At 39.0% G+C, this 26,991-nt stretch overlaps 1 protein-coding gene across 1 annotated transcript in view; it reads right to left on the bottom strand.

Annotated features, from left to right (window-relative positions):
• LOC143862115 (putative casein kinase II subunit beta-4) overlaps positions 1-16,105 on the bottom strand; it is a 35,371-nt gene extending 19,266 nt beyond the window's left edge. Inside the window, exons 1-2 of the mRNA XM_077373437.1 lie at positions 15,599-16,105; positions 693-911 (exon numbers count right to left, since the gene is read on the bottom strand). Coding sequence (XP_077229552.1) covers positions 693-911; positions 15,599-15,788 — 409 coding nt within the window. The 5' untranslated portion in view covers positions 15,789-16,105. The remainder of the gene's footprint in view (positions 1-692; positions 912-15,598) is intronic.
• Positions 16,106-26,991: the final 10,886 nt, after the last annotated feature.

Below are 26,991 nucleotides of genomic sequence, written 5' to 3'. Positions count from 1 at the left end.
GTATTTAGGTCCATTTTCAACTATTCAGGACACTATAGCTTAGGGGTATATTCTTTCATGTTGTTCTGCTGTTAGTCTCGGTACGAATCCTAGCTTTAGTTGTATATTTTTCTTTTTTAGAATATATATATATATATTAGGAAACTGTTGGTGAGCTAGCTTGCCAAATCACATGGGTCCCACATTTTGGGGAGTGATCCAAAGCATTCATCTGCAAGGCCTTATCATAGATAGGGGGTGTACCAAAAATCAGCTCCATAGGATCATCCTAACCCCTCCATTTGTGGAGGACAAAAATGGGGCAGATTTGTGTCTGTCCATTTTTGTCCTCCACAAATGGAGGGGTTAGGATGATCCTATGGAGCTGATTTTTGGTACACCCCCCATCTATGTAAGGGACTTTCAAATGAATGGTTTGGATCATCCTAACAAAGTGGGCCCCCATGTGATTGGGCAAGCTAGCTCACCATAAGTTTGGTGAGCTTAAGCTCACCAACAGTTTCCTCATATATATATATATATATATATATATATATATATATATATATATATATATATATATATAATACTACTACTCAAAAAAAGAAAGATATATGCTATCAGGTTCAATATATCAAAATCAATAAAGAGAAAATGGTAATAAACAAAGAAAACACATAATAAAAGGGAAAGATTAAATATGAAGAGCATACCACTCAAAGAATCATTATCCAAGATCATATCCAAGGCATAATCATAATACGGAACTTGTCCTTGAAGTCCACACAGATTAAAATCATCCTGTATATAATCCTCGTCAACTTCACAAAGGAGCTCGTTTCCTCTCAACCCGCAAAACCAAGAGATCCAAGATGAATCATCTCCCTCGGAACTGCTAAGATCTGTCTCCTCGCTTCCTGTATCCGAGATTTCTTTAAAGATGCAAAGACAACAAATACAACAAAGATCAGAAAATTAGGATCCCAATAAAAAATGCCAATTTACAAATGGTGATACGAAAACTAAAATTTTCTTTTGAAACATTAACATGTTGAAAGAGAATAAAAAGTAGCATTAAATGAATGAACATAAAATATGATACGGAAAGGACCATAAGAAGGATTCAATAAAAGTATCCTTCTACTTCAGTTTTTTGAAGGATTTGTGTATCATATTTGGAAAACCTGTTGAAGTTGAATGAGCCGTGTGTCAACTTCCAAACATCGAAAACAAGTTTTTAAGAAACTACTTCGATCAGATTATATTAAAAAGACATGCATACAAGCATCTGACATTAGAAGGATCTCTGGTACAGGGATCCCCTAAATTTGACCTGCCCAGCACAATCGTTTGAAGGATTCCATGGAAGTATACTTACACTCCAGTTTTAAAGGTTTCGATAAAAGTATGCTTATACTCCAGTGTTCTTAAGGATTTGAGTCACATGGTTAGCGAACCAGCTTAAGTCGAATGACCTATGACAATTTTTTTGTTGAAATGTTAATCTAAGGAAGGCCTGCGACCGAGGTGGTCGGGCCACCTATGACATATTTTAAAAACTACTTCCATCAGATTATATTAAAAAAGCATGGATACAAACATCTGATACGACAAGGATCTCCGGTACAAGGATACCCTAAACTTGACCTGCCTGGTACATTCTTCTTAAGGATTCAATAAAAGTATACTTATGCTCCAGTGTTTCTAAGGATTTAAGTCACAAGCTTAGTTATGGACTCATGGGAACATCAACATAGGATTTAGAATATCACGGCGTAGACGGCGAGACCAGCAGCCATCCATCACTTTGATATGGCCAGACGAGGAGTTGCCGAGCTATCACTTGGACAGTTCACCTCTCCAACAGAATGGATCGGAGTTTTATGAGGATGCACACTCAGAACCTAGTGTATTATTCCTAGCTCGACGATTTTTTGAGCACTGGAGAGTTTTTTTTTTTTTTAAAGTAGCAATAGAGTTTTTTTTTTATTTTTACTTAAGCAGTGCTAGACTATTCCTACGCACAGGGGAGTAATATTCATTTATATGGTAGGATCTTAGTTGGTATTTCAGTTTTTATAAGCTTGGCTCTTATTTTGTAGTTTCTATGACTTTTAATGAGCCAAAGACGTATTTGTCATTTTTAAAATATTTTAGTTATTAGTTAGAGATAAGGGTAGTTATGAGTTGTAAAGATAAGTGAGAGAGTAGTTGCTTCTTTATCTTAGGAGGAAACACATTTCTCCTTTTTATTTTGTGAAGCCCACTTGTAGAGAATGAAATTGAAGAGCTCTCTGAAGGCCTTTATTATCTTGCATGTGTGAAAGCTCCCCATTGATGAGCAGTCTTTGTGATTTAATACAAATCAATGTATTTTCTCAACTTCTCTCTCTTCTACAAATTGTTTCTCCATCTCTTTGTCTCTCCATTCTCTCTTCTCTCAAACAATCTCTATTAAATCTACATATCCATTTTGACTTTCCTTAAGAAACCCTAATTTTCATTTCTTTGATCCCAAGTTTCATCCACCAAAGCCTCTTCTAGATCTAGGTCGAGCTCTAAATCTTTTGGATCTGTCTAAATTTCCTCTTTGGGGTTTGTACTCTTGATTGATCACCTTCAAATTTCGTAGGTGAGGTTGTCTTGTGTGGCTAGTTGGCCGGTCAATCCTTGTTCATTGTTGACACCGGAAATTACCACAATAGCCCTATATGTAGATCTGAAATTTGCATCTTTTGGTATGGCTAGATTAGATTTCGGCTGTTGAATCCTTCAAATCATTCCACAATTTGATATTTTGGATTAATTTGTGATACCCTACATCCATCTTGAAAACTTAAATCAGTTACATACCCAATTTCTACCACCACCTTGACTAGGGGTGCAACTCGGGCGGGTCGGGTTCGGGTTGAGGCCAACCCTAACCCAACCCGAGCAACCATTTACTCAACCCAAACCCAACCCGACCCGTGTTCCAACCCGACGAGGTTCAACCCGACCTGACCCGAGCAGCCCTTTTTGCCAATCCGAACCTGACCCAACCCGAGTTCAACCTGACCCAACCCAAGATTTTAAGCTTAAAAACTAAAAAAATTATTAAAAATTTCGGGTTGAACTCGGGTCGGGTTGCCCAAGCCCTCAACCCAAACCTGACCCGAACTCAACCCGGGTTGAGAAAACCCAACCCGAACCCGAGAACCCGACTTGAACTCAACCCGACTCGAGTTTTTTCGGGGTTGAACCCGCCGGGTTCAGGTTGAGCCCGACCGAGTTGCACCCCTAACCTTGACGGGAAACTTAGTTTCTTTCTTTGAGGTTGTTCTGGAATCTTGGATTAGGGATTTGGGACTATTTACCATGTTTTCCCCCTTTATTTGAATTGCATCTTTGGTTCAGCAAAGAAGACTCATGCTTCCATCTAACGTTGAACCTTCTTTGGTGCTCTTGGTTTTGCTCAAGTGTGCCAAAATATGCAAATGTTTTTAGTGACCAATTGCTAGTGTTAGTTTGCTTTAATTTATTATTTAAGCCTGCATAATCATGTCATAATGTGCTGCAATCATGAAAATCCCATAGAGGATACATAGGAAACACTTCTATTGTCATTCCTAAGTCCTTAGAAATCTCACAATAGGACTCTATTTTAGCTTTAACTAATACTTCTAGTTGTTGTTTGCTGCCCAAAGCTGCAGGAAGTAGTCAAAGCTTAACCCATTCTGCATCAATTCGGGCATCAGAACCTAGGTTTAGTTGTCCTATGAATTCCCTACCCATTTTAAGTACTTTAGCATCATTCTAGTTTCTTTCAGATTAATATATTATCACTATTCAAAAAAAAAATCACCCTCGAACTATAAATGCGAAATTTATAGACCATGAACCCCCCATCGGCAAAAAAAAAGGACCATTAACACCCACCACCACCACCAATGGAATGTTTGATCAAACTCATTCAAGATATCATATTCATATCTATTAATCTAACCATGAAGATCAATCCACTAGTTCATGAACAGAAATTCAGTCAAATCGATCCACAAGTTCTCATATAGCTCTTTAAGACATCTCAATCAAAAGGCAGCGACAAAGAGTTAAAAAAGGAGAGCAAATTAAAAACATCATGTAATAGCATTGATATTAGTAGGGGTGCACCATGACCGCAGGTTGTGAGAATTGGCGGAGATGGTCGTTTTTATTGATCTAAGATTTGTGGTTATTTTTCAAGAACTTTTAGAAAAGTCTAGGGGGACTAATAGAAAAATACAATATTTGGGTTTCTTAATGGACAAGTTGCGGAAATCGGATTTAGAAATTCGTTTAATTAACAAGTTAATATAATCAAATGGTTGATTGATGTAAACAAAATTCTGCCCATTTCATTAATGATGAGATTAGTAACAAATAAGCTACACATAACCAAGAGTGCATGCTAAATAAAATGCAGTAGTATGAGATTTTAAAAGTTAGCGTCCAAGAAGATGCACCACAACTAGAAGATTTGAGCAACTACATCTATGAACGCCCCATGAACCAAGGAGAAATTTTAGGATGGACATAGAAGAATATAACAAGGAGGCCACTCATATGGAAGCTTGAGACAGGAAGTTCTCACAGTTTTCATGTTGAATTCTGATTTCTGACAGTAAAGACCTCTATACCAAACATCCACATCTTATTTGAAATCCAACCTCAAAATGATGCAATCAAGACAAAAACAAGTCTTAGAAATTCTTAATATTGTAGAGGTCATGAAGAACCATGCAAAGTGATGGACCAAGCCAAGCTCTGATACGAAAGGAAATAACACAACAAGGGGAGCGAACACCCTGAACCAACATTATCCAAAATGGAACAAAAGAAGCACGCTCCAATTCAACAAAATCCAACCATAACCAATAATTAGAAAATACAAAAAGCTTCAAAAACTCATGTTCCAACTTTATATTTATTGCATTATAAGCACTTCCTCCGAAATAACTGCTTGTGTGTATTTTTGAATTATCTGTTGTTGTAGATTGTATTTAAGTAGTTATCTTAATAATAGAAGGTATGCAGAAAGTTTCTTCCTGAAATCTTTTCTGTTTTTAACAAAGTACGATTATCCTTTTCTTTTGTGGATCAAATAAACACTAAATATTTTGCTATTCTTACAAGTTCCTACCATTTTGGTATCAGAGCCATGTCGATTAATGGAACGCCCAGAGTCAGCGCTCACAATAATAGCAAAATTATTGAGGAACAAATGAATCAATTGGAAGCATCGATGAAACAGATGGGTGAGATGCTCAAGAAGCAGGCCCAGACTACCATGCAACAGATGGGAGGAATGGTGGAACGCTTACAAAGATCAATGGTAGGAGTGGCACCCATTTCCGAAGGTGAGGAGACAAGACGGAACAAGTACGGACGACCTAGACATGTGGGATCTTTCCGTGGAAATGAAGAGGGTGATGAAATGAATCAGCCAGATGTTCGAGGAAATGTTTTACCATGTTATCCAAACTTTATTTTCTAAGCTTTCTGGAGCTAAGACAATCATAAGATAATTATCATCATCAGCCCACTAGTGTACGACCTAACCATTATCCACACATTCAAAAAAATGAAATTGAGAAGATGGTTCGTGAAATGTTGGACATCGGTGTGATAAGGCCTAGCACCAGCCCATACTCTTCTCCACTCTTGTTGGTTAAAAAGATGGTAGTTGGCATCTATGTGAGGATTATCGAACACTTAATCAGATTACAATCAAAGATAAGTACCCAATTCCTGTAATTGATGAGCTATTACATGAGTTGAGAGGGGCTTGATTATTCACTAAGCTAGATCTTAGTTCGAGATATCATCAAATACGTGTTCATGAGCCAGATATACCCAAAACAGCATTTCAAGCTCATGATGGGCATTATGAATTTCTTGCAATGCCTATTGGCCTCATTAATGCCCTGACCACCATCCAAAGTTTAATGAATGACATCTTGAGGATTGGAAAGAACTTATAGAGCAAATTCGAAAAGTTCTACAACTTCTCCAAAATAACCAACTATATGTGAAGAGAACAAGTGTTTGTTCAGCCAACGAGAGGTGGAGTACGCCAGTCATATAATTTCAGAACAGGGAGTTGGGGCTGATCCAGAAAAAATCAAAGATGGAGTGGCCACAACCAACACTAGTTCGAGGATTAAGAGGATTTTTAGGTTTGACGGGCTATTATCACAAGTTTGTGTGGAAATATGGGAAAATTAACGCCCTTAACTACACTTTTAAAGAAGAATGGGTTTGAATGGGGGCCTAGAGCTGGATCAGCCTTTTGTTGCTCTTAAAAGAGCCATAACTACCGCCCCTGTCTTGGCAATATATGTTGCATCAGTACATATACAAGTGTCGGAATCCAACACGGGTATTGAGTGTAGGATCCAGCAAACCTCAAACAGAAAGATTTGTGGATTCTCCAAAATATTTTAATCAATTTTCAAATCTTGTTTTCTTACGTAATAATATGGTTATAACAAGAAATAAATTGAAAAAAATAATCAGTTAAATAGATATAATATTTTATTTCTATTTATGAAACTTACTAGTGGGATGGGTAAAACTCAAAACATGAGGTAATTGCAAAGTTGTGGCACTGGGAGTGGTATGCAGAACAAACAGATAAAAGAGATCTAGAAGTGTCTCGGAGAATCCTAAAGTATTGGAATCCAAGACGTGTCCAACACATATTCTTCGCCCATTTAGAAGAATCCGTGTAAACTGATTTCACAAAACTGTTCATTGTAGTCATTGTGGAGACCGATGCTAATGGAAATGGGATAGGAGGAGTTTTGTTGGAAGAAAACAAACCAATAGCTTATACAAGCACGGCACTTTCGTGAAGAAACTTAACATTGTCCACTCATGCCAAGAAGATGCTAGCTATATTGCATGCTATATCAACATGGAGACCATATTTAGTTGGGCAACAATTCTTGATAAAAATGAACATTGAAGTCTGGATTTCTTAATTGATCAACAGAAATGGCTTGCAAAACACATGGGATATGATTACAAGATAATCCACGGGAGGGAGAAAGAAAATATTGCCGTTGATGCATTGTCTAAGCACTTTGAAGAAGCTAATTTATCAGCTATATCCAAACTTGTTGTGTCGTTTTTTGAAGAGGTCAAACAAGAGTGGATGACAAAACCAGATTTACATCAATTAATTCTCCAACTACAATACTACTTTGGAATCTAAAGGTTTTAGACTAAGTAGGACTAAGAGAGAATATATAGAATGCAACTTTAGTAATGTAAGGAGGCGGGACGAGGACGTAGTAAATATGACTGGACAGTCTGTGCGACCGTAACATCCCTACCAAGTTGAAGGGACAGTTTTATAAGACAGCTGTGAGGCCAGCCATGTTGTACGGCTCAGAATGTTGGGCCACCAAGAAGCAGCATGTGCATAAGATGAGTGTAGCGGAGATGCGAATGCTTAGATGGATGTGCAGCCACACAAGGTTAGATAGAATTAAAAATGAAGACATTCGTAAAAAGGTTGAGGTGGCACCAATTGAGGAGAAAATGAGACAGCACCACTTAAGATGATTTGGACATATCCAACGTAGGCCTTTGGATGCTCCGGTGAGAAGAGGCGACTCGTGCCAAATTGATGGAGTAAAAAGAGGTAGGGGTAGACCGAAAACAACTTGGATAGAAACAGTGAGGAAAGACTTGATAGCTAGGAACATAACAGAGAACATGACCTTGGATAGGATAGAATGGAAGTAAATGATCCATGACCTTGGATAGGATAGAATGGAAGTAAATGATCCAGTAGAAGAACCCAACTAGAACCAGGATTAGAGCCGGATAGATTCCTTTTATCTTCTTCATGAATTTTTTCTAAAGGATTCATTTAGCCGACCCAACTAGTTTCGCTTTGTTGAGTTGTTGAGTTGAGCATTCTCCAACTACAATGTGACCCACAAGCTTAAAAGGGGTACTCATATAACGATGGGAAGCTGAAATATAAAGGGCGAGTGGTGTAGGGATCAGCATCAGCTTTAAAAGATAAGATATTGTATGAGTTTCATGACACTCCGACTATTGGCCATTCAGGGTATCTAAGCACGCTCAATAAGAAAATATGTTGTTAAATGTGAAATTTGCCAAAGAAATAAAGCTGAAACTGTTTCACCACTAGTATTATTGCATCCTATACCTATTCCGAAGCAAGTTTGGACGGAATTCACAAGGGATTTTATTGATGGAGTTCCGACATCTCCAGTCACACCACAATCATGGTGTTGGTTGATAGACTATCAAAATATGGATACTTTATCTCCTCTGCTTACCCGTACACAACAAGCATTGTTGCCCAACTCTATGTAAATCATTTCGCCAAACTCCATGATATGCACGAGTTCATCATAGCAGATTGAGATCCAATCTTCCTTAGTAACTTTTGGCAAGGATTCTTTAAGTTGCAAGGTACCAATTTAAAGACAAGTACAACGTATCACCCACAAACGGGTGGCCAAACAGAGGTTCTTAATCGTTGCCTTGATACCTATTTACGGTGCTTTGCTAGCAATGAACCAAAGAATTGGACCAAATGGCTACCGTGGGCTGGATGATGGTATAATACCACATTTCATTCAACTATAGGCATGACTCCCTTTGAAGTGGTTTATGGAAGGACACCTACGCCAGTTATACCATATGAACCTAGCACATCAAAGGTGGCCATGGCTGATAAGGATCTTAGGAGCCATGATCAGATACTACGCCTCTTGAAGGGAAATTTGAATGCAGCCTAAGGTCAAATGAAGATGCAAGCACACAAACATCGTAGTGAAAGGTAATTTCAAGTGGGGGACTGCGTTTACTTAAAATTTCAGCCATATTTAGCAAGACGATAGCGGCCAACAGAATTAACTTCAAGCTTTCTCTGCGCTATTATGGACCTTTCTTGGTCACACGGCGAAATGGATGTGCAGCCTACAAATTACTGCTGCCTTCGGATTCGAAGATCCACCCAGTATTCATGTTTCCTGCTAGGAAAAGAAAATCTATGAAAAGAGAGTTGTACAGTACAACTTATCACCAGTTTCTGGCTAAGGTCAATTGCAACGAGTACCTCAAGCAATCATAGATCATCGAATGGTTAAAAAGAACAACAAAGCATTCACTGAAATATTAGTTCATTGGGCTGGTCTGCCGGTTGAGGATGCTTCTTGGGAACGGTTTGATAGGTTCCAGAATCAGTTTCCTAATTTGCAGCCTAAAGGACAACGAAACTTTTATTGGGGGTGGAATGTTGAGGATGCTATCATTGACATTGCACATGATTGGCAAGTGCAAAGTAGGTTATTGCATTATAACCATTTCCTCCAAAATAACTGCTTGAATAGTTGTGTTCTAGTTTTGTAACTGTTTTTGTACTCTTGAATTATCTGTTGTTGCAGACTGTATTTAAGTAGTTATCAAAATAATAGAAGGCTTCTTCCATAAATATTTTCTTCATTTAACAGGAAGTAGGTGTTAGTTACGTGTCCTTTGAAATCTCTTCTTCCAAGTGGGTCAATCAAGAATTGATACCACCAAAGTGGGTCAATCAAGAATGAATTTAGGGCCCGTTTGGATACCTCAGATTTTGTATTTGGATTTGGAATTGAGTTTTCAGTACAAAATGAATAGATCTGCCAGCTCATGTTGAGGGAGACAGAGAGGGAAGGGGGTAATTCCTGTTGCAGGGGAGAGGTTGAGGAGCCAAGAGGGTGAAGGAAACTGCCACATCTGAGGATTTCCAATTTCTTATTTCCACAGCATATTTCGAAATCTGATTTTTTTCACACTGTTGGTCGCTAAATTGGAAATTCAAGGATTGATCGTGATCCAAATTTCAACGCAAAAAGGGCTGCAAATGTTAGAATTCCAAATCAAAATCTTCTCGGCATCCAAACAGGCCCTTAGTTAGTTGATTCCACCAAAGTGGTTAGCTAGAAGAAAAAATTTTGAAGTCACAAGATAAAAGTTGGATTTTTTTTTTTTTTGTTGATTTATTAAGGAATGTCATACCCAAAGGTAGACATTTCTTTTTTTTTTCTGCAACAGGAGTTTGTAGATCAACACAAGTTTGACCTTGAAATGATTTCCTTGTTTTTCAGATTCACACCATGGACTTGAAAACCGCATTCATGAATTAAATTTTTAAGGTAGAAACCTTGGTCGGATCCAATTTTCAAAAATGGAAAACGCAGATCAAATCATTGATATCCTTTCAGGAACTTGACATAGCATTAGATTGTCCTTGTCCACCTGCAACTAATAGAGAGAAATTTGAGACTTGGAGAACGGCTGACAAACTATGTAGCCTTTTGATCAATAGAACTGTGACTGAGGAGATAGGCAAAACTCTTAGCGGGTGCAAATCTGTTAAGGAGTTGATGACCAGTTTGGAGGCCAAATTTGCAGGGTCATCAAAAGCTAAGATGCACTCTCTAATCAAGAACTTAATCAACACTAAGATGGCTGAAGGAGATGATGTCAGAGAGCACATCTTGAAGATGGGAGGTTCCATAAATGACTTAGCTTCCATTGAATGCACGTTCCAACAAGAATTCGTCACATATGTTATTCTGAGTAGTTTTACTCCTTCCTTTGATACTTTCATGGTCAATTACAACACTAGTGACAAAACCTGGAATTTCGACGAACTGTTGAATCAATGCATACTTGAGGATGATCGGAAAAAGGCGAACGTTGAAACTACAACTGCAAGCCTCAGTGAAAACAAGACGATGAATGCTGGGAATGACTATAAGAAAAAGAAGTATTCTAAGTCCCAACCTAATTTTAAACCTCATCAAGCCAACTTCGAACCTCAACATCAGAAAAATACAAATTTTCCTAACAAAAGAATTGTCAGTGATAAAGTGTGCTTCAATTGTGGAATTGTTGGACATGTCATGAAAAACTGTCGCAAGCCGAAGAAGCCTACTACACCATCCAACAAAGGCAAGGTTAAAACCTTTACTTGCACTGAGGCAAATTTTATGAACGAACATTCAAACTCATGGTGGATTGATAGTGGATGTACAGCTCATATTAGTAATTACGTACAGGGATTCAGAACGTTAAAAAGGACTAACGGGACTGAGGTGTACATCTCAGGGAAGCAGGATTCGTACCTGAGGGTGGGGATTCGCGATTCCCCGAATCGCGAATCGGAATCGTGATTCAATTCGATTCCCCGATTCTGGGGAATCCCGATTCCCAATTTTGGGAACCCCGATTCCCAATTTATGAAAACCCCAATTCTCACTTTATAGGAACCCCGATTCCCAGGCGATTCCCAGCGAATCCCAACTCCCCAGCGACTCCTAGCGGTTCCCCGGCGAATCTCCGGCGATTCCCCGACGAATCTCCGTCGACTCTCTGGCAAACCCACAATTCTCGCTTCCAACCATCCCAGGAGCCTTCGATTCCCGCTTTCGAATCCCGAATCGAATCCCGCTTTCGATTCCCGCCTTGGCAACCTTGGTACATCTACATGGGGAATGATGAAAAGGCCAAAGTCGAAGGCATAGGCCAAAGTCAAAGCCTTTGTCCCCAACTAGCTTGGGACAAAGGCTTTGTTGAGTTGAGTTGAATTGAGAATTTGGTGATGGAAAAACTTTAATTTCAGATGGAACTTTATTTGCTCCAAGTATTTGGAGAAACTTGATTTCTATTTCTGCTTTAGATTTTCTTGGTTATTCCTTTCTCTTTGAACATGGAAAAGTAGTAATAAAACGTGGAATGGAATTACTTGTGTTTTGATGAATCCCTGAATGTTGAAAATCCTAGTTTGAGTAACATATTCAAACGACCTATTGATATGTCAAATCATACTTTGTTGAGGCACCATAGATTATGTCATATTGGAAAGGATAGAATGTCACATCTTGAAAGAAATGGAATTCTAAACAACCTTGATCTTGATTTGTTGGGAGAATGTGTTGACTGCATCAAAGGAAAGCTCTCTAGGACACATTTTCCTCACAAAGCTTCTCGAACAAATGAACCTCTCAAGCTCATCCATACTGATGTATGTGGTCCTTTACCCCTTACTACCAATGATGGTTTTTAACTTCTTCATTACATTTATTGATGATCATACACGCTATGGGTACATTTTCCTACTTCAGAAGAAATTCGATGCTTTTCAAACTTTTAAAATCTTCAAAAGTGAAGTTGAAAATCAACTAGATAAGAAGATTAAAATCATTAGATCTGACAGAGGAGGAGAATATTTCTCTAAGGATTTTGATTCATTTTGCTCGGAAAATGGAATTATTCATCAGATGTCTATGCCCCATTCTCCGCAGCAAAATAGGGTGGCAGAAAGAAGGAACAGGATACTTATGGACATGGTCCGATGCATGATGGAGCGTGCTAATCTTCCTACTTTTCTATGGGGAGAGGCGCTTAAAACCGCTATTTACATTCTAAATCGCATCCTTCCAAATATGTTCCTCATACACCTTTTTAACTTTGGACCGGAAAGAAACCTAGTCTCTAACATGTGAAGATTTGGGGTTGTGCTGCTCAAGCTCTCAAAACTGGCCCTAGCAAAAACAAACTTGACAGTAAAACAATCGACTGATATTTCATTGGATATCCATTAAAATACAAAGGCTATCGATTGTTTGACTCTCTCTCATGTGATCTTTGAAAGCAGAAACGTGAAATTCCTTGAGAATTCCTTCTTTAATGAGGTTCGAAAGAAACGCAGAGTTGAATTACCTGAATTTTATCCATCTTTCGTTATTCAATCCGCTTTCGTTGCTCAACCATCTCTTAATTCTAATAGACCTCATAGAAACAAGAAATCGGCTATTAGCGGTGACTACCTTGTTTATTTGGAGGAAACATTTTTCATGGAACCTGACGTCAATGAAAATAAGCCTATAAATTTTTCAGCTGTTATTCATGATTCTCATTGCAACCTTTGGATCGAGGCAATGAAAGAAGAAATAGATTCCATTAAGAAAAATGAAGTGTGTGAACTTGTTGATTTACCAGAAAACCACAAACCTATTTCCTGTAAATGGATTTATAAAACCAAGAGAAACGCGGAGGGGAAGATCGATAAGTTTAAAGCCAGACTGTAGCCAAAGGTTTCACTCAAAAAGGAATTGACTTTGATGAAACTTTTGCTCCAACCATTTTGGCTATTGTTGTGCACTTTGACTATGAACTCCATCAAATGGATGTCAAGGCAACGTTCTTAAATGGAGATTTGGAAGAAGAGATTTGTATGCAACAACCAGAAGGATTTGCAGAAATTGGAAAGGAGCATCTAGTCTGCAAACTTAAAAAGAGCATATATGGCTTAAAACAAGCTTCAAGACAGTGGTATTTAAAATTCCACAATGTTTGCACCCAGTTTGGTTTCTCTCAAAATCCTGTTGAACATTGTTTGTATGCCAAGTTCAGTGGGAGACATGTAGTTTTTCCGGTGCTATATGTCAATGATATCCTTCTAGCAAGCGATGACAAGGCTCTTCTATTCCATACAAAATCTTTTCTTTCTAAATCTTTTGAAATGAAAGACTTGGGTGAAACTTCTTATGTCCTCGGAATAAAGATCAACCGTGATAGAGAAAGAAGGTTACTTTCCCTGTCTCAAGAATCCTATATTGACAAAATTCTCCAGAAGTTTGGAATGAAATAATGCAAACTAGGAAATGCAACCATGGTCAAAGGAGACAAATTTAACAAAAGTCAGTGTCCCAAGAATGAATTAGAGAGATCAGATATGTCCAACAAACCCTATCGAGCAGTGTTCTTGGAAGATTTCAGCAAGTCCCCGGTATGCCACATTGGGTAGCTATAAAGAAAGTCTTCAAATATTTGAAGGGGAAAAAAGATTTTGGGCTTGTTTATGGTGGATCTGATCCGCTCATTCTCACTGGTTATGCTGATTCTGATAATAGAGGATGTGGAGATACCCTCATGTCAACCACTGGATATGTCTTCACATTGGGAGGTGCAGCTATTTCCTGGAAAATTCAGAAGCAAGACTTGGTCTCCTTATCTTCCACGGAAGCTGAATATGTTGCATGTAGCGAAGCCGCTAGGCATGCAATATGGTTGAAACAACTCCTCAAAGAACTTCGTGTTGTTGATTCCATCAATTATCCCTTGACCATCTTTTGTGACAATTCTGCTGCAATTTCTGCTGCAATTTCTCTGACCAAGATTCAAGAAACCATCCTCGAACCAAACACATCCGGGTTCAGCACCATTAAGTTCGATAAGAAGTGAATGCAAAGGAAATCATTGTGTCAAAGATAGCTTCCAATGATCAGCTGGCAAATCCTCTCACTAAAGCTTTATCTGTGAAAAGCTTCGAAAAGCATGAATCAAACATGGGTCTTCACCATATGAGTAAGATGCTCTGATTTTATTGATTCTATCAAATAAATTTTATGCTTAAGGTTTTTTATATATGGTAAGAGTTCATATGTGTTTTGACTAAATAGTGTGACAAGAGTTCACCTAAACATGGCAAGAGTTCATGTAACATGTGACAAGGGTTCACATCAAATGGGGTGGCAAGAGTTCACCAGAATATGATAAGAGCGCTCATAAGATAGGTGACAGGAGTTCATCTTAAGCGGCAAGAGTCCACAAACTGTGACAGGAGTTCACAATGCTGGTGGCAAGAGTTCACAAAATGTACTGTGGCAGGAGTTCACAGCATCTGTGGCAGGAGTTCACAGAATAAGTTGATAATGATAGTAATCCCTGATAATTGTGTTTGTCAGAAAATCTTATGTCATAAGTACTTTGATACGGGGCACAAGCGACTAAATTATTGGGTCTACCTGTCTGTATTACGTATGAGGGAAATTTGATTTAGAAAGATTTCAAAGGCCAAGTGGGAGATTGTTAGTTACGTGTCCTTTAAAACCTCTTCTTCCTTGTTAATGTAATTTAATCTTATCTTTACAAACTCTTATTCTCCTCATTGGCTATGACTCATAACTTGATTAAAAACAAACCACAGATTGAGGGATTTTGATCTTATCTTCATTCAACATCTCTAATGGGAGAGATTTAGAATGAACCGAAATTATAAAAGGGGGATCACACCTTGGCTTTTGACATCATGAGTTTTCACAATCTGCCCATTAGATTTGCCACTATTAAAGGGAAAATTTAACAGTAGGATGATCCCTTCCCTTTGTGGGACAAATCAACACTGAAACTTTTGTTATTCTTGCAAGTTCCTACCACCGATGGATTGACAATGGCAAACAGATGCATAACTAGTTCAACTTCAAGGCATGTGAAATGTCCCAAAAAACAACAATGCACGACTCCTTCATTCTTTGTTTCTCTTCGTCAGTATAAAAAAGGAAACCCGTCAGAGGTCGAAACAAGTAGACAAAATTCCAAAGTAAAAGGGCATATAACGCGACTATCTTTCCACCATATCCACGACCATACTATTCTACATTTTATTGCTGAGAAAAGAAAATATAATTCCAAGAATAGTTGGATTAAAGCCTACAGCAGCAGAGGAAAAAGAAAAACGAAAAAAAAAGGAAAAGGAAGGGGAGAGTGGCATAGATTAAAGTACCTGGAGGAGATTGGGCGGTGAGCTTAGTCTCCTTACTCTTGGGCGCTGAAGTCGAAGCACTCTCCGACCGCTTTTTAGTAACGGTGATGGTAGACGAAGCTTTCAAAGGTTTGGGGTTTGAATCGGCAACATTAGGGTTAGGGTTAGATCGCGTGGGCACGGCTCGAGACGGAGCACCGTTTTTCAACATTATTGTTACAGAATAAGAAGAAGAAAAAAAAAGAAATACACCTGACTAATCTCACCCCCCTCAAAAACCTTTTTTGACGAAGAAAACGAGGGAAGGACGGCTATGAAACCCTAGAAAGTGGATCCCTTTTTCCTGCCCCTCGCTTTTCTTTGCCCTAGCCCTAGCGAGGCTTCATCGCGAGCGGCGATGATCGTGGAGGAGAGATCGATGAAAGCTCTGTCTCATCGAATCGGATGCGAGACGAGACGGGGTGAGAGGAAAATGTACCTGATTCCTCCTCTATGGCTCTATCCCACGGGAACAACTTTATCCTCTCTTTTTTCTTTTTTTGGGCCTTTTCCCTCTATATTTATATGTCGTTTCCTCTGCTTTTACCGTGTTGAAATTAATTATTAAAAAAAAAGACGCTAATTTGACTCGTTCATAAAGCCAGACTCGAGCGAGTCATACCCCTCCTTCGACTCAGCTTGACTTCACTTTACTATTTTGCAATGGAGCAAACCTGGATTGGTGGTCACCAGTCTCCCATCTCATTTTAATGCACGTCATTCAAAAGTTCCACACGATCCGAGGTTCCAAATCATAAATGGGTCAAAGGGGTGGATGTTTGACGCAATCCTAAAACAATTGTCTCCCTATACTGTTTTCCTTGTGAGGTGATGGACACTATTGAAAAAATAAGATCTTTGTTGAGGGATTGAGCCTCTAGGCTTTCTTCTTCAAACAGATTTTTGTAGAATTATCATTTGTGCCTTTTGTTGCAAAGTGAACCACAAAGACGCATGAGACCCACCTTGACTGTGACATTGTCTATTTTGGTTATAGATTTTTCTTTGATAAATAGATGAAGGGTCCGTCCTGAATACGATCGCAAGGAGAATAGGTTGTACCCTGATCACCTTTGTGGTCCCTTGGTGCTTAGAAAGAGGGAAAGAGGAAACGAGGATGATTCCTAATGGGTTGAATTTTTTTACTAACAATGCAAAATCACAAGAAAACACAACAGTGTACCTCCTAACCTTAGCCTTACTCCAGCTATTGTGCTTAATGCTTCGAGGCGGACGATGAGATTCTCCTTGTTGGAGCTTAATCTTGATCATCTTCTTCTTGTCTTTATCTTCCTAATTTAGTACTTTTTATATACACGAGCCCCTCCCCTTCCTTGAGAGGAGAAGAGACTAGTTTGGCAGAAGGCAGATTAGTGGAGAGGGTACCACAGGCTAAAGAGGTGGAGGGAGAGTTAGCTAGGGTAGGGTTGGGTGAGAGAGAGAGAGGAGGTCTGTAAAATCTTGGCTTTAAATAGAGGACGAAGGGATTTTTGGGGATAAAATAAGAAAGGGCAAGGGGACATTAAGTATGGAAGGGTAAAGTGAGTAATTTGGCTAAGACATCTCCTAGCCATTGGATCAAATCCTAAACAGCATTGGGATCATCATAGGTTCCATCACACATGAGGTATGGGCACCTCTATGTGAACTAAAGTAACTTTTTGCATGCTTGCATCCAACTTTATCCATGATAAAATTAGGAGATTTCACTAAACTTGGATGCTTTACATCAAGTACAAGGAGTGTTTTTATAGAACACTCAAATGATAAACATAGCAAGAGAATAAGACAATTATGGAAAGACATTATCATAATCTAATTCACTTGCCTAATCTAACCCAACCAACCAATATAGCCTAGTAAAATCAAATCTTCTAATCTTAGAATATTTGATCTTGATTTGACTTCATTCTCTAATATGCCCCCCCAAACGTATATGGATTAAAAATCGATATACGTTTGATTACAATAGATATCCCCAAAAAGAAATATAAAAATTTGTAAATTTTGATGCACACTGCTACGAATGATGTCTGCCACGATTGATGTCCGAAATTGCTGAAGATGATTGTCTCATGTTGTTGAAAAATGTGGCGCATGAAAGATGAGCCACGAAGAGCTTCAATAAACTGGATTTGACTCAAGCCTGAATGAGCAAGTCATATTTAGGCCAATTTTGAAATGCCCGGCGGACGGCTAGATCGACCGTCCGCCGGAAAATGGAATTGATGGAATTGTAATCAGGGCTGGATCGGTGATACCATGAAGAATTTTAGAGAATTTCTATTATTCTTGAGTTTCTTGGATAAATTACAAAGAGAATTGATAGTGCTTATAAAGAGCACTTACATGAAAAACATAGAGATAAATTAAGATAACTATGGAAGGAGATATGTGTAGAATATTCTAATGTAATTACTAATCAAATCTAGTTTCTTAGTCTATCTAGGTTACCTCTACTAGCCAACTTGCCTAGTATAATAAGATGATCCAACGTGAGATCTCCACATAATCCACTAATGAGATCTCACATATTCTAACAACTTGTGGAGCATATATGTCCCTACTCCCATAAGAGCGCGTGGCTTAAGAATCCTGGCACTCCCAATTATAGTTCAAAATATCAATATCGAGAAGGTTGAAATGTTAGGCATAAATCATGTCAATGATGCATATCGACCATATAAGTCGCACCAATGTGAATCAGTTGATTTGAATTCTTATGGATTCAGAAATGGAGCGATATGCAATATTTTGACTGTGTTTGTGTTTACTTTTATTTTTATGGATGTTTTAATCGAAATGGCGTAGGGATCATAATAGATAAGAGCCTAAGAGATGAGGTTGTAGATGTTAAAAGGAAGGGTGATAGAATTATTCTAATTAAATTAGTATTAGGTGAAGAGACGATTAACGTTATTAGTGTGTATGCCCCTCAAATAGGATTAAATGATTCTGTCAAGAGGCAATTTTGGGACGATATGGATGAAGTAGTCCAAGGAATATCACATGGAGAGAAGTTATTTATAGGAGGAGATTTAAATGGTCATGTGGGAAGAACTAGTGGAGGTTTTGAGAGGGTTCATGGAGAATTGGGTTTTGGTAATAGGAATGAGGCAGGAGAAGATATTTTAAGGTTTGCAGTAGCATATGATTTGATGTTAACAAATACTTTTTTTAAGAAAAGAGATTCACACTTGATAACCTTTAGCAGTGGAAACAACTGTAGCCAGATAGATTTTATCCTCACTGGGAGAGAGGATAAAGTTGCGGGTAAAGATTGTAAAGTCATACCCGGGGAGTGTTTAGTCACACAACATAGGCTAGTGGTGTTGGATATATGCATCAAACGTTGGAAGAGAAAAGATAGAGATGTTAGACATCCGAGGACTAGGTGGTGGGATCTCAAAGGGGAAAAACTAAAGATGTTTAATGATAGACTGTTTAAATAAGGACCATGGAGTCTTGACGAGGAGACTAATATTATGTGGAATGGGATGTCTAGTTATATTAGGACAATGGCTAGGGAGGTACTTGGAGAATCTAGAAAAAGTAAGCCGCCGTCTAAAGACACATGGTGGTGGAATGAGGAGGTCCAAAAGGTGATTAGGTCTAAAAGAGAGTATTATAAATGCTTGCATAAGTGTAAAAATGAGGGGAACATGGAGAAGTATAGATTGACTAGAAAAGAAGCTAAGAAGGCAGTAAGTGTAGACACCCCATTTTGACCGGACCCTTTTCCACAAAATCGAATAAGAGTCCCAAAACCAAATCCCAAAAATTCCCGAAGAATCGAGCCTTAAAATGCAAAAGAACCCGAAAGTGCCCATTTGCAGACCATTGTTGAAGCGTTTGTGGAGCCCGAGTGATACCTGAACCTCAGTGATATCCTCTGATCAATTGCCCTAATCCTTTCTTTCATTTTTACAAAGATTTGAAAAGTTACAAAATACCCCTGAGTTTTGGTACCGACACTTTATCTGAGTCTCCTGAGTCCTAATGATTACCTGCACACCATATTTTGATATTTGCACAAACTCAATTATCATTTGCCTTTTAATCGGCTCGTCAAAGTTTGTTTATGAAATGCAATAATCTGTTGACAACCATTTAAACGCTAGAAGACAAGATGGTTTGTAAAGGTATTAAAATGAGGTTGTGCTAATATCATTTCTTAAGATAAATGGGATAAGGGGGTGAATCCAAACACCAGGGAGGTGTGCTGATATCAATGCCCTATAAGGAAAATGATATATTTGTCCCTTTTATAACCTGGGATAGCCCACCCCTTTTGCCAAAGAGAGTGAGTGATATACTAGTAGGGGCTGTCCAGGGCAAGGATAAGGGGTGCAAGTTTATCATTTCCCTTTACATGAGGGGGGTTGAATTAGAAAATGAATGGGTTGTCCAAGAGAAAAGAGGTCACATATGGCATTTCCTTGCCATCAATTTCTACTCGAGCCACCCCTTTGTAAGAAAAAGAGTAGTCATAATATACTACCAAGTGGGCTGTCCTGCGAAGCATAGGGGGGCCGAATATGGCATTTCCCTTTATAAAGAAAGCATCAGCTAGGGTTAGAGAGAGGGGTTTTTTTTCTTGAGGAGCAAGAAAGAAGTGATAAGGAGACAAAGAGAGGGAGCAGCAGAGAAGGGGGTTGAGCTCCATCGGCCACCATTTTCGCCGGCCAATTTTCTCCCCCTTGCCATCATCCTCCACTTTCAACCGACCATCTTCTCTACCTATCCTCCATCTCGATCTTATCTCTCATTAGCCAACACCACCACCATCTCCATTGATTCCGGCAAGCTTGCCGGAATCCGACCAAACCAACGCTACCCGATTCCAGTCACCACCTTCTTCGGCCATTTGCACCTTCTTTTCCACTCTACCATCAGCCATTACCCCTTCGTTTTCCTAAACCCAAACCTATTGCCACCGGCCGGTAGCCACCTCATTTCTCGGCCACTCCCTCACCAGTATCCTCATCACCCTATCTATCTCAGTCCCACCTGCATCTAACCCCTTTTCCCCATCGTCATCTCATCTCCACCATTTATTCCACCATCCATCTTCGGTCTTCTTCTCCGGCCGTTCCGCCGGAGATCCAACCAGCACCAACAACAGCCACATCCCTTCCATTTCTCTCATCCTTTTCACTTTCATTTCCACCATTTTCTTAACTCAAAACCCACATCTACTACCATCAGCTAGCATCTCATACCCCGATCTCCATCTCCTCATGGCCACCATCAAACCCCCATCACCATTGCTCCGGTCACATCCTCCAAAAACCCCATTGAATCCGAACCCTGTTTAATCATAGATCCCCATTAAACCTTAACTACTATATGATTTCTTCTTCTATTGATCGTATCCCCTTCCAATTTCTAAGCAATCTAATCAGACACCGCCAAATCCGAGAACCATTGTCGATTCCGACGATCTCCCATAGCTCCGATCATTTTACCTTCAGCCGTTACGGGTCCCAACGGTCATCTTCAGCGAGCGTTTCTGTCAACAATGTCTGCAACAATTTCTGACAGGTATTCAACTAGTTTTTATTTTCATTGGATTGTCTTTTACTTGATCTAAGAATTCAGAAGCTTATAATCTTTGCATGTTCATATTTGACAAAATGCCTGTGAAGTATATTTGGGATCTGTATTCTTGAGAATTCTTAACATTTGTGGCTGTGGGATACCCTCTTTGTAATGTGAGTTAATCTCAGAGAAACTCATTTCATGTCCTATTATCTAGGCCACTCTTTTAAAGGTTCTGAGTCCTCACAAATTAACCAGCATTTGGTTGTCAAGTCTCACTTTCTATTAAAGTCCATTTAAACCATCAATTCACCTGATTACAGTTTCTTCACGTGCAATTAATACATATCTTGAAGGTTTTGGATTCACAATACTCAGGGATTACTTATATTGAAGAGGTACCTACATCTCTTTAATTAATTGTATTGCCTCTGAAGCTCCCTGTTTGTTGTCGCTTCTTAGTGTACGACTATCACTTTGAGTTTGGAATTTTCCCTTTCTTTTGCTTCGATTGATCTTTCATGCTCGTTAATAAAAGTTTTATTCATTGGATACAAGCACTACCCAATTTGCACCATGACAAAGAGAATTACTATGACTCTGTTTTCATGTGAAATACATTTAGATCTATACTTAAATAAGAATAACATGATCTGCCTGTTCATACAGTACCTAGACCCATTTTAACATGATTCGCTTGTCGCATGAAATTTGTTAAGATCAATTAGCTGATGATTTTCTTAGGGTCTTGGAAATAAAGTTGACTTCTGTAGGTGTTAGTACCATGCATTACAATGGATTTGGTGTAAATGTCAAAGGAGATATTAACTACACTAGCAACCCAATTGGTCAATGTTAATACCATCATGTTTAGATGTTCATACAAGCTTGGTCTGACCCTACTCTGTTTGTGATGAGTTTGCGTGAGTAGTTTGAATATGAGATCATTTCATAAGAAGTAAAAAGAAAAAAAAAATGAGAAAGGTGTAAAGTGAGTTTTTTTTTTTTCCATGGTAAAAGCAGGGTTGTAGTGATTTTGTGGCAATGTTCGGTGTTCATTTCCGATTTCTAGAGCTTCCTCCTGTATTAAGGAACTTCATTGAACTTCGGTTTTGATACAATGTTCGATATCTTTTTCAGTATTTTGGAAATCTCTGACGGGTTTGGGTGATGACGGAACGTTTCTTGAGCCAACCCTTTTACCCTTCTCGTCTCTTTCCTCATCCTGGGACTTCTTACAGGGTTTAGGGGTACCCCCTTTCTCAGGATTATCACTCCTTGTAGGGTTTAGGGTTTTCTTTCTTATCATCTTTCGGGATTATTCTTCTCGCATTCCTCGGGATCCTCATCGATTTTTCGAGATTCCATTGATTATGGGAACACATCTTTGTCGGGTTTTAGGCGACGACGGACGGAAATCTCCTGAGCTAAAACCCCCTTTCAATCAAAAGGGATAAAAAAAAAAAAAACATAAAAAAACACTCAAAGCGTATTATCACTCCTTGTAGGGTTTAGGGTTTTCTTTCTTATCATCTTTCGGGATTATTCTTCTCGCATTCCTCGGGATCCTCATCGATTTTTCGAGATTCCATTGATTATGGGAACACATCTTTGTCGGGTTTTAGGCGACGACGGACGGAAATCTCCTGAGCTAAAACCCCCTTTCAATCAAAAGGGATAAAAAACAAAAAAAACGTAAAAAAACACTCAAAGCGTATTTCGAAAAGAGGATTCGAACTACGTTGGCTTGATCCCTTTCCACATGGTACGTAGGCAGCTTGGGCCCACCCAAGTTCAGTCAAACCTTTTCAATAAATATTTTCAAACCCTTTTAAAACTTTCGAAACAAAAACAAAAAATGGGCAAGGATGGTGATTGCCAGGTCACTCAGAGCCCTCTTTGCATTCTATTTTCGATTTTGATCGTGGTTTTTCGGGTTTCATCGGTTTTCCAACGTTTTATCGAGTTTTGGGACGGGTGACGACGTAGCGTGGCCCCTTCACAAGGATTGTCATCGCTGAGCCCAACGATAGACTATGATGATCGCGAGACTTGTCCGATCTTCAGCGGAACAGGATCACTGGGCTTGATTCCTTTAGAATCGCCCACTGAGCCTATCGTATATCCCCTTTTCTTTTCCCTGGTATTTTTGGTCTTCACATACCGTTGATTTTCCGATTCCTTTCTTTCCTTGCTTCTTTTAACTCGTTGTGTGTTTGTCTTTGCTTTCTTATGTATTACTTTTAGATTGCTTGCTTTTCTAGCATGCGATTGATTACTATTTTTTTAGCATTATCTCTTGTATAGGCTCGCTTGCTAGTGTGATAATTCTATTGCTTTGGCAGTTTAATGTTGTGCTTATCTTTTCTCTCACATGCTTAGTTGTAGCATTTATTCATTCATCTTATCTTGATTATCTGCTTAGACGTAGCTCTTTACTGTTTTTCCTGATTATCTCATCTTATCTGTCATTATCTGCTTAGCTGTAGCTATGCATGCGGATGTTACTGCTTTCCTAGATGTGATGAGTTAGGATTAGATGCGGTGAGTTAGGATTTGGATGTTTATTTCTTTTGCCCATCCCCGGGTCATACATGCTTAGATAGACATTTTCTCGGGGATACTCGTTCTCATTTCACATGATTTTAGCCCAAAACTCTTCAAAATTAATTTAAAATGGCATAAGAGACTAGGTGCTTGCACTTGGGCGAATTGGGGGTGCTCTTCGGATCTTCCTCAGTCGTCACCAGGCACGGACTTTTGCATCTCTAGTTATCCGTTCCGACAGAGTATTTCATGGGGTCTAGGGCCGACTTCCTTGGATGTCGACTCTTCTTTGTTATAGGTACATCTTGGTTTCGGACTAGTCCCTGAATCAAGAAGTATCTCATTTATATCGCTACTCATGCTGTGAGTGGCACTATTTCGAGAGTTCCTTGGTAGAGCTCTCATTCACATTGTGGAGATCTTAGAGGATTGACGAGGATCTCGTATCCTTCGTCACCGTCCTCGGGATCGGGGTCCACAATAAGGGAAGCTAGAGGCAAGGCATATGAGGATTTGTACCACGGGTTAGGTACGAAAGAGGGTGAAAAAAAGTGTCTACAAGCTTGCTAAGATGAGAGAAAGGAGAGCAGAGACTTGAATCATGTAAAATGCATCAAAGATGAGAATAAAAGATTGTTAGTAAAAGAAAACGAGGTTAAAGAGATGTGGAGAAGTTACTTTGATATGTTGTTTAATGGAGAACCTGTAGCAAATTTGGGAGAACTTGATAACGCTTTTGATGATACAAATCTGAGGTTTGTTCGTAGAATCCGAACATCAGAGGTAAGAGTAGCTATGAAAAATATGAAATTAGGTAAGGCTAGGGGACCTGACGATATTCCTATTGAGACTTGGAGATGCTTGGGTGATGTGGGTTTAGTTTGGTTACCTAGATTATTTAAAAATATTTTGAAGACTAAGTAGATGCCGGATGAGTGGAGGAAGAGTGCATTAGTACCTATTTATAAGAATAAAGGAGATATTCAAAGTTGCACCAATTACCGGGGAATTAAGCTAATGAGTCACACCATGAAGCTTTGAGAGAGGGTAATTGAGCATAAACTAAGAAAAGTGACTAAGGTGTCAGAGAATCAATTTGGTTTCATGCCAGGACGATCGACTATGGAAGGTATCTTCTTGATTAGGCAGTTAATGGACAGATTTAGAGAAAATAAAAAGGACCTTCATATGGTTTTCATTGATTTGGAGAAAACGTATGATAGGGTACACAGGAGTGTTATGTGGTGGGTCAATGAAAGGAAAAAGTGCCTACTAAATATGTTGATGTGATTAAGGATATGTACGATGCAGCAACAACTAGTATTAGAACCACGGATGGCACGTCTAGTGAGTTTCCAATTACAATAAGACTGCACCAAGGATCAGCTCTAAGCCCTTATCTTTTTACACTAGTTATGGATGAGCCTACAGAGGGTATCCAAGATGAGGTGCCGTGGTGTATGTTATTTGCAGATGATATAGTATTAATCGACGAAACAAAAGCAGGAGTAAATGCTAAATTAGAGTTATGGAGAACTACTTTGGAATCTAAAGGTTTTAGACTGGGTATGACTAAGACAGAATATATGGAATGCAACTTTAGTGATGTAAGGAGGCGGGATGAGGACGTAGTAAATATGAGTGGATAGGAGGTACTTAAGAGGGATATATTTCGATATCTTGGTTCAATTCTACATAAGGAAAGAGAGATTGAAGAAGATGTTAACCATAGAATAAGAGCAGGTTGGTTGAAGTGGAAGCTTGCCTCAGGAGTTCTGTGCGACCGTGAAATCCCTACCAAGTTGAAGGAAAAGTTTTATAAGACAGATGTGAGACCAGCCATGCTGTACGGCTAAGAATGTTGGGCCACAAAAAAGCAGCATGTGCATAAGATGAGTGTAGCGGAGATGCAAATGCTTAGATGGATGTGCGGCCACACAAGGTTAGATAGAATTAAAAATGAAGACATTCGTAAAAAGGTGGGGGTGGCTCCAATCTAGGAGTAGATGAGAGAGCACCGCTTAAGATGGTTTGGACATATCCAACGTAGGCCTTTGGATGCTCCTGTGAGAAGAGGTGACTCATGCCAAATTGAGGGACTAAAAAGAGGTAGGGGTAGACCGAAAATAACATGGGTGGAAACAGTAAGGAAAGACTTGATAGCTAGGAACTTAATAGAGAACATAACCTTGGATATGATAGAATGGAAGAAAATGATCCACGTAGAAGAACCCAACTAGAACCAGGATTATAACTGAGTAAGACCCCTTTTACCTTCTACATGATTTTTGTTGCTAAATGATTCATTTAGCCGACCCCAACTAGCTTGGGACAAAGGCTTTGTTGAGTTGAGTTGAGTTGAGAACTAAAAACAATGAGGTGATAGTTTGAGGCAATTTATTATAGTTGGATTGTGCCAATGAGTATAAAAATATGTTGTTTGTTTATGTGGGCCCAAACTTTTGTGCATTATTTGCAATTGAATATTTATGTTGATCATTAACTATTTTTTTTAAATAGCTTTTTATAAGAATATAGGATTATTTATTTATTTTATTCAATAATAATATGCCTAAATAAGTAAATAATAAGCTGATTAACCTAAACTTGAGGGCATGTGGGTAGCATACATTTTAGTACAAGTGTATAGTGTAACTATAAATTTTTTATAAACATTTAATTTTATCCAATAAAGAAGAGCAACAGTGGGGACATGTTTTTGGAAACCAAAACCTTGTGCATCTAAATTTTTATTGCATGTTTATTACATCTAAATTTAGATTTATATCACATTGCAGGTTTGCCAGAGATATTTGGTGCTGTATTATTGGGAGATTTGGGCTTCAATGGGTTTTTACTAGAGGGTTGACATATTTTCTTAAAAGTTGGATGATTGACCCTTGGAGGAGGAGGGGAGGATCTTACGAAGTGTTGTGATGCTAGCCACGATATGGGCTACCTAGAAGGAAAGCAATGATATAATTTTTAGGGGCTTAGTCAAAAGCTCATAAAACTTGTCTATGAAAATCATTTATCTGACTATTACCTTGGTCAAGATCCACAATTTCTTTGGTTTATCTCGAGAATAAGGAAGTCCCCGCTCCTCGGTGGACTCCTCCTATGCAAGGGTATTTGATGCTCAACTTTGATGGATCGAGAGCCTGGGTAATCCAGGGCCAGTAGGTGTGGGAGGAGTTCTTAGTATGGTTGGAACTTGGGTCGGACGGGTCGGGTTTTCTAGAACCCTACCCTACCCAAGAAATTATCTCGGGTCGGGTCGGGTTTAT

This window comes from Tasmannia lanceolata, unplaced genomic scaffold, assembly GCF_043159265.1.
Source record: "Tasmannia lanceolata isolate RefF3 unplaced genomic scaffold, GAP_Taslan_0.1 ptg000001l, whole genome shotgun sequence".
Classification (NCBI taxonomy): Eukaryota; Viridiplantae; Streptophyta; class Magnoliopsida; order Canellales; family Winteraceae; genus Tasmannia; species Tasmannia lanceolata.
The sequence above is the reverse complement of the archived record's forward strand: the minus strand, read 5'-3'. Positions and strand labels throughout refer to the sequence as shown.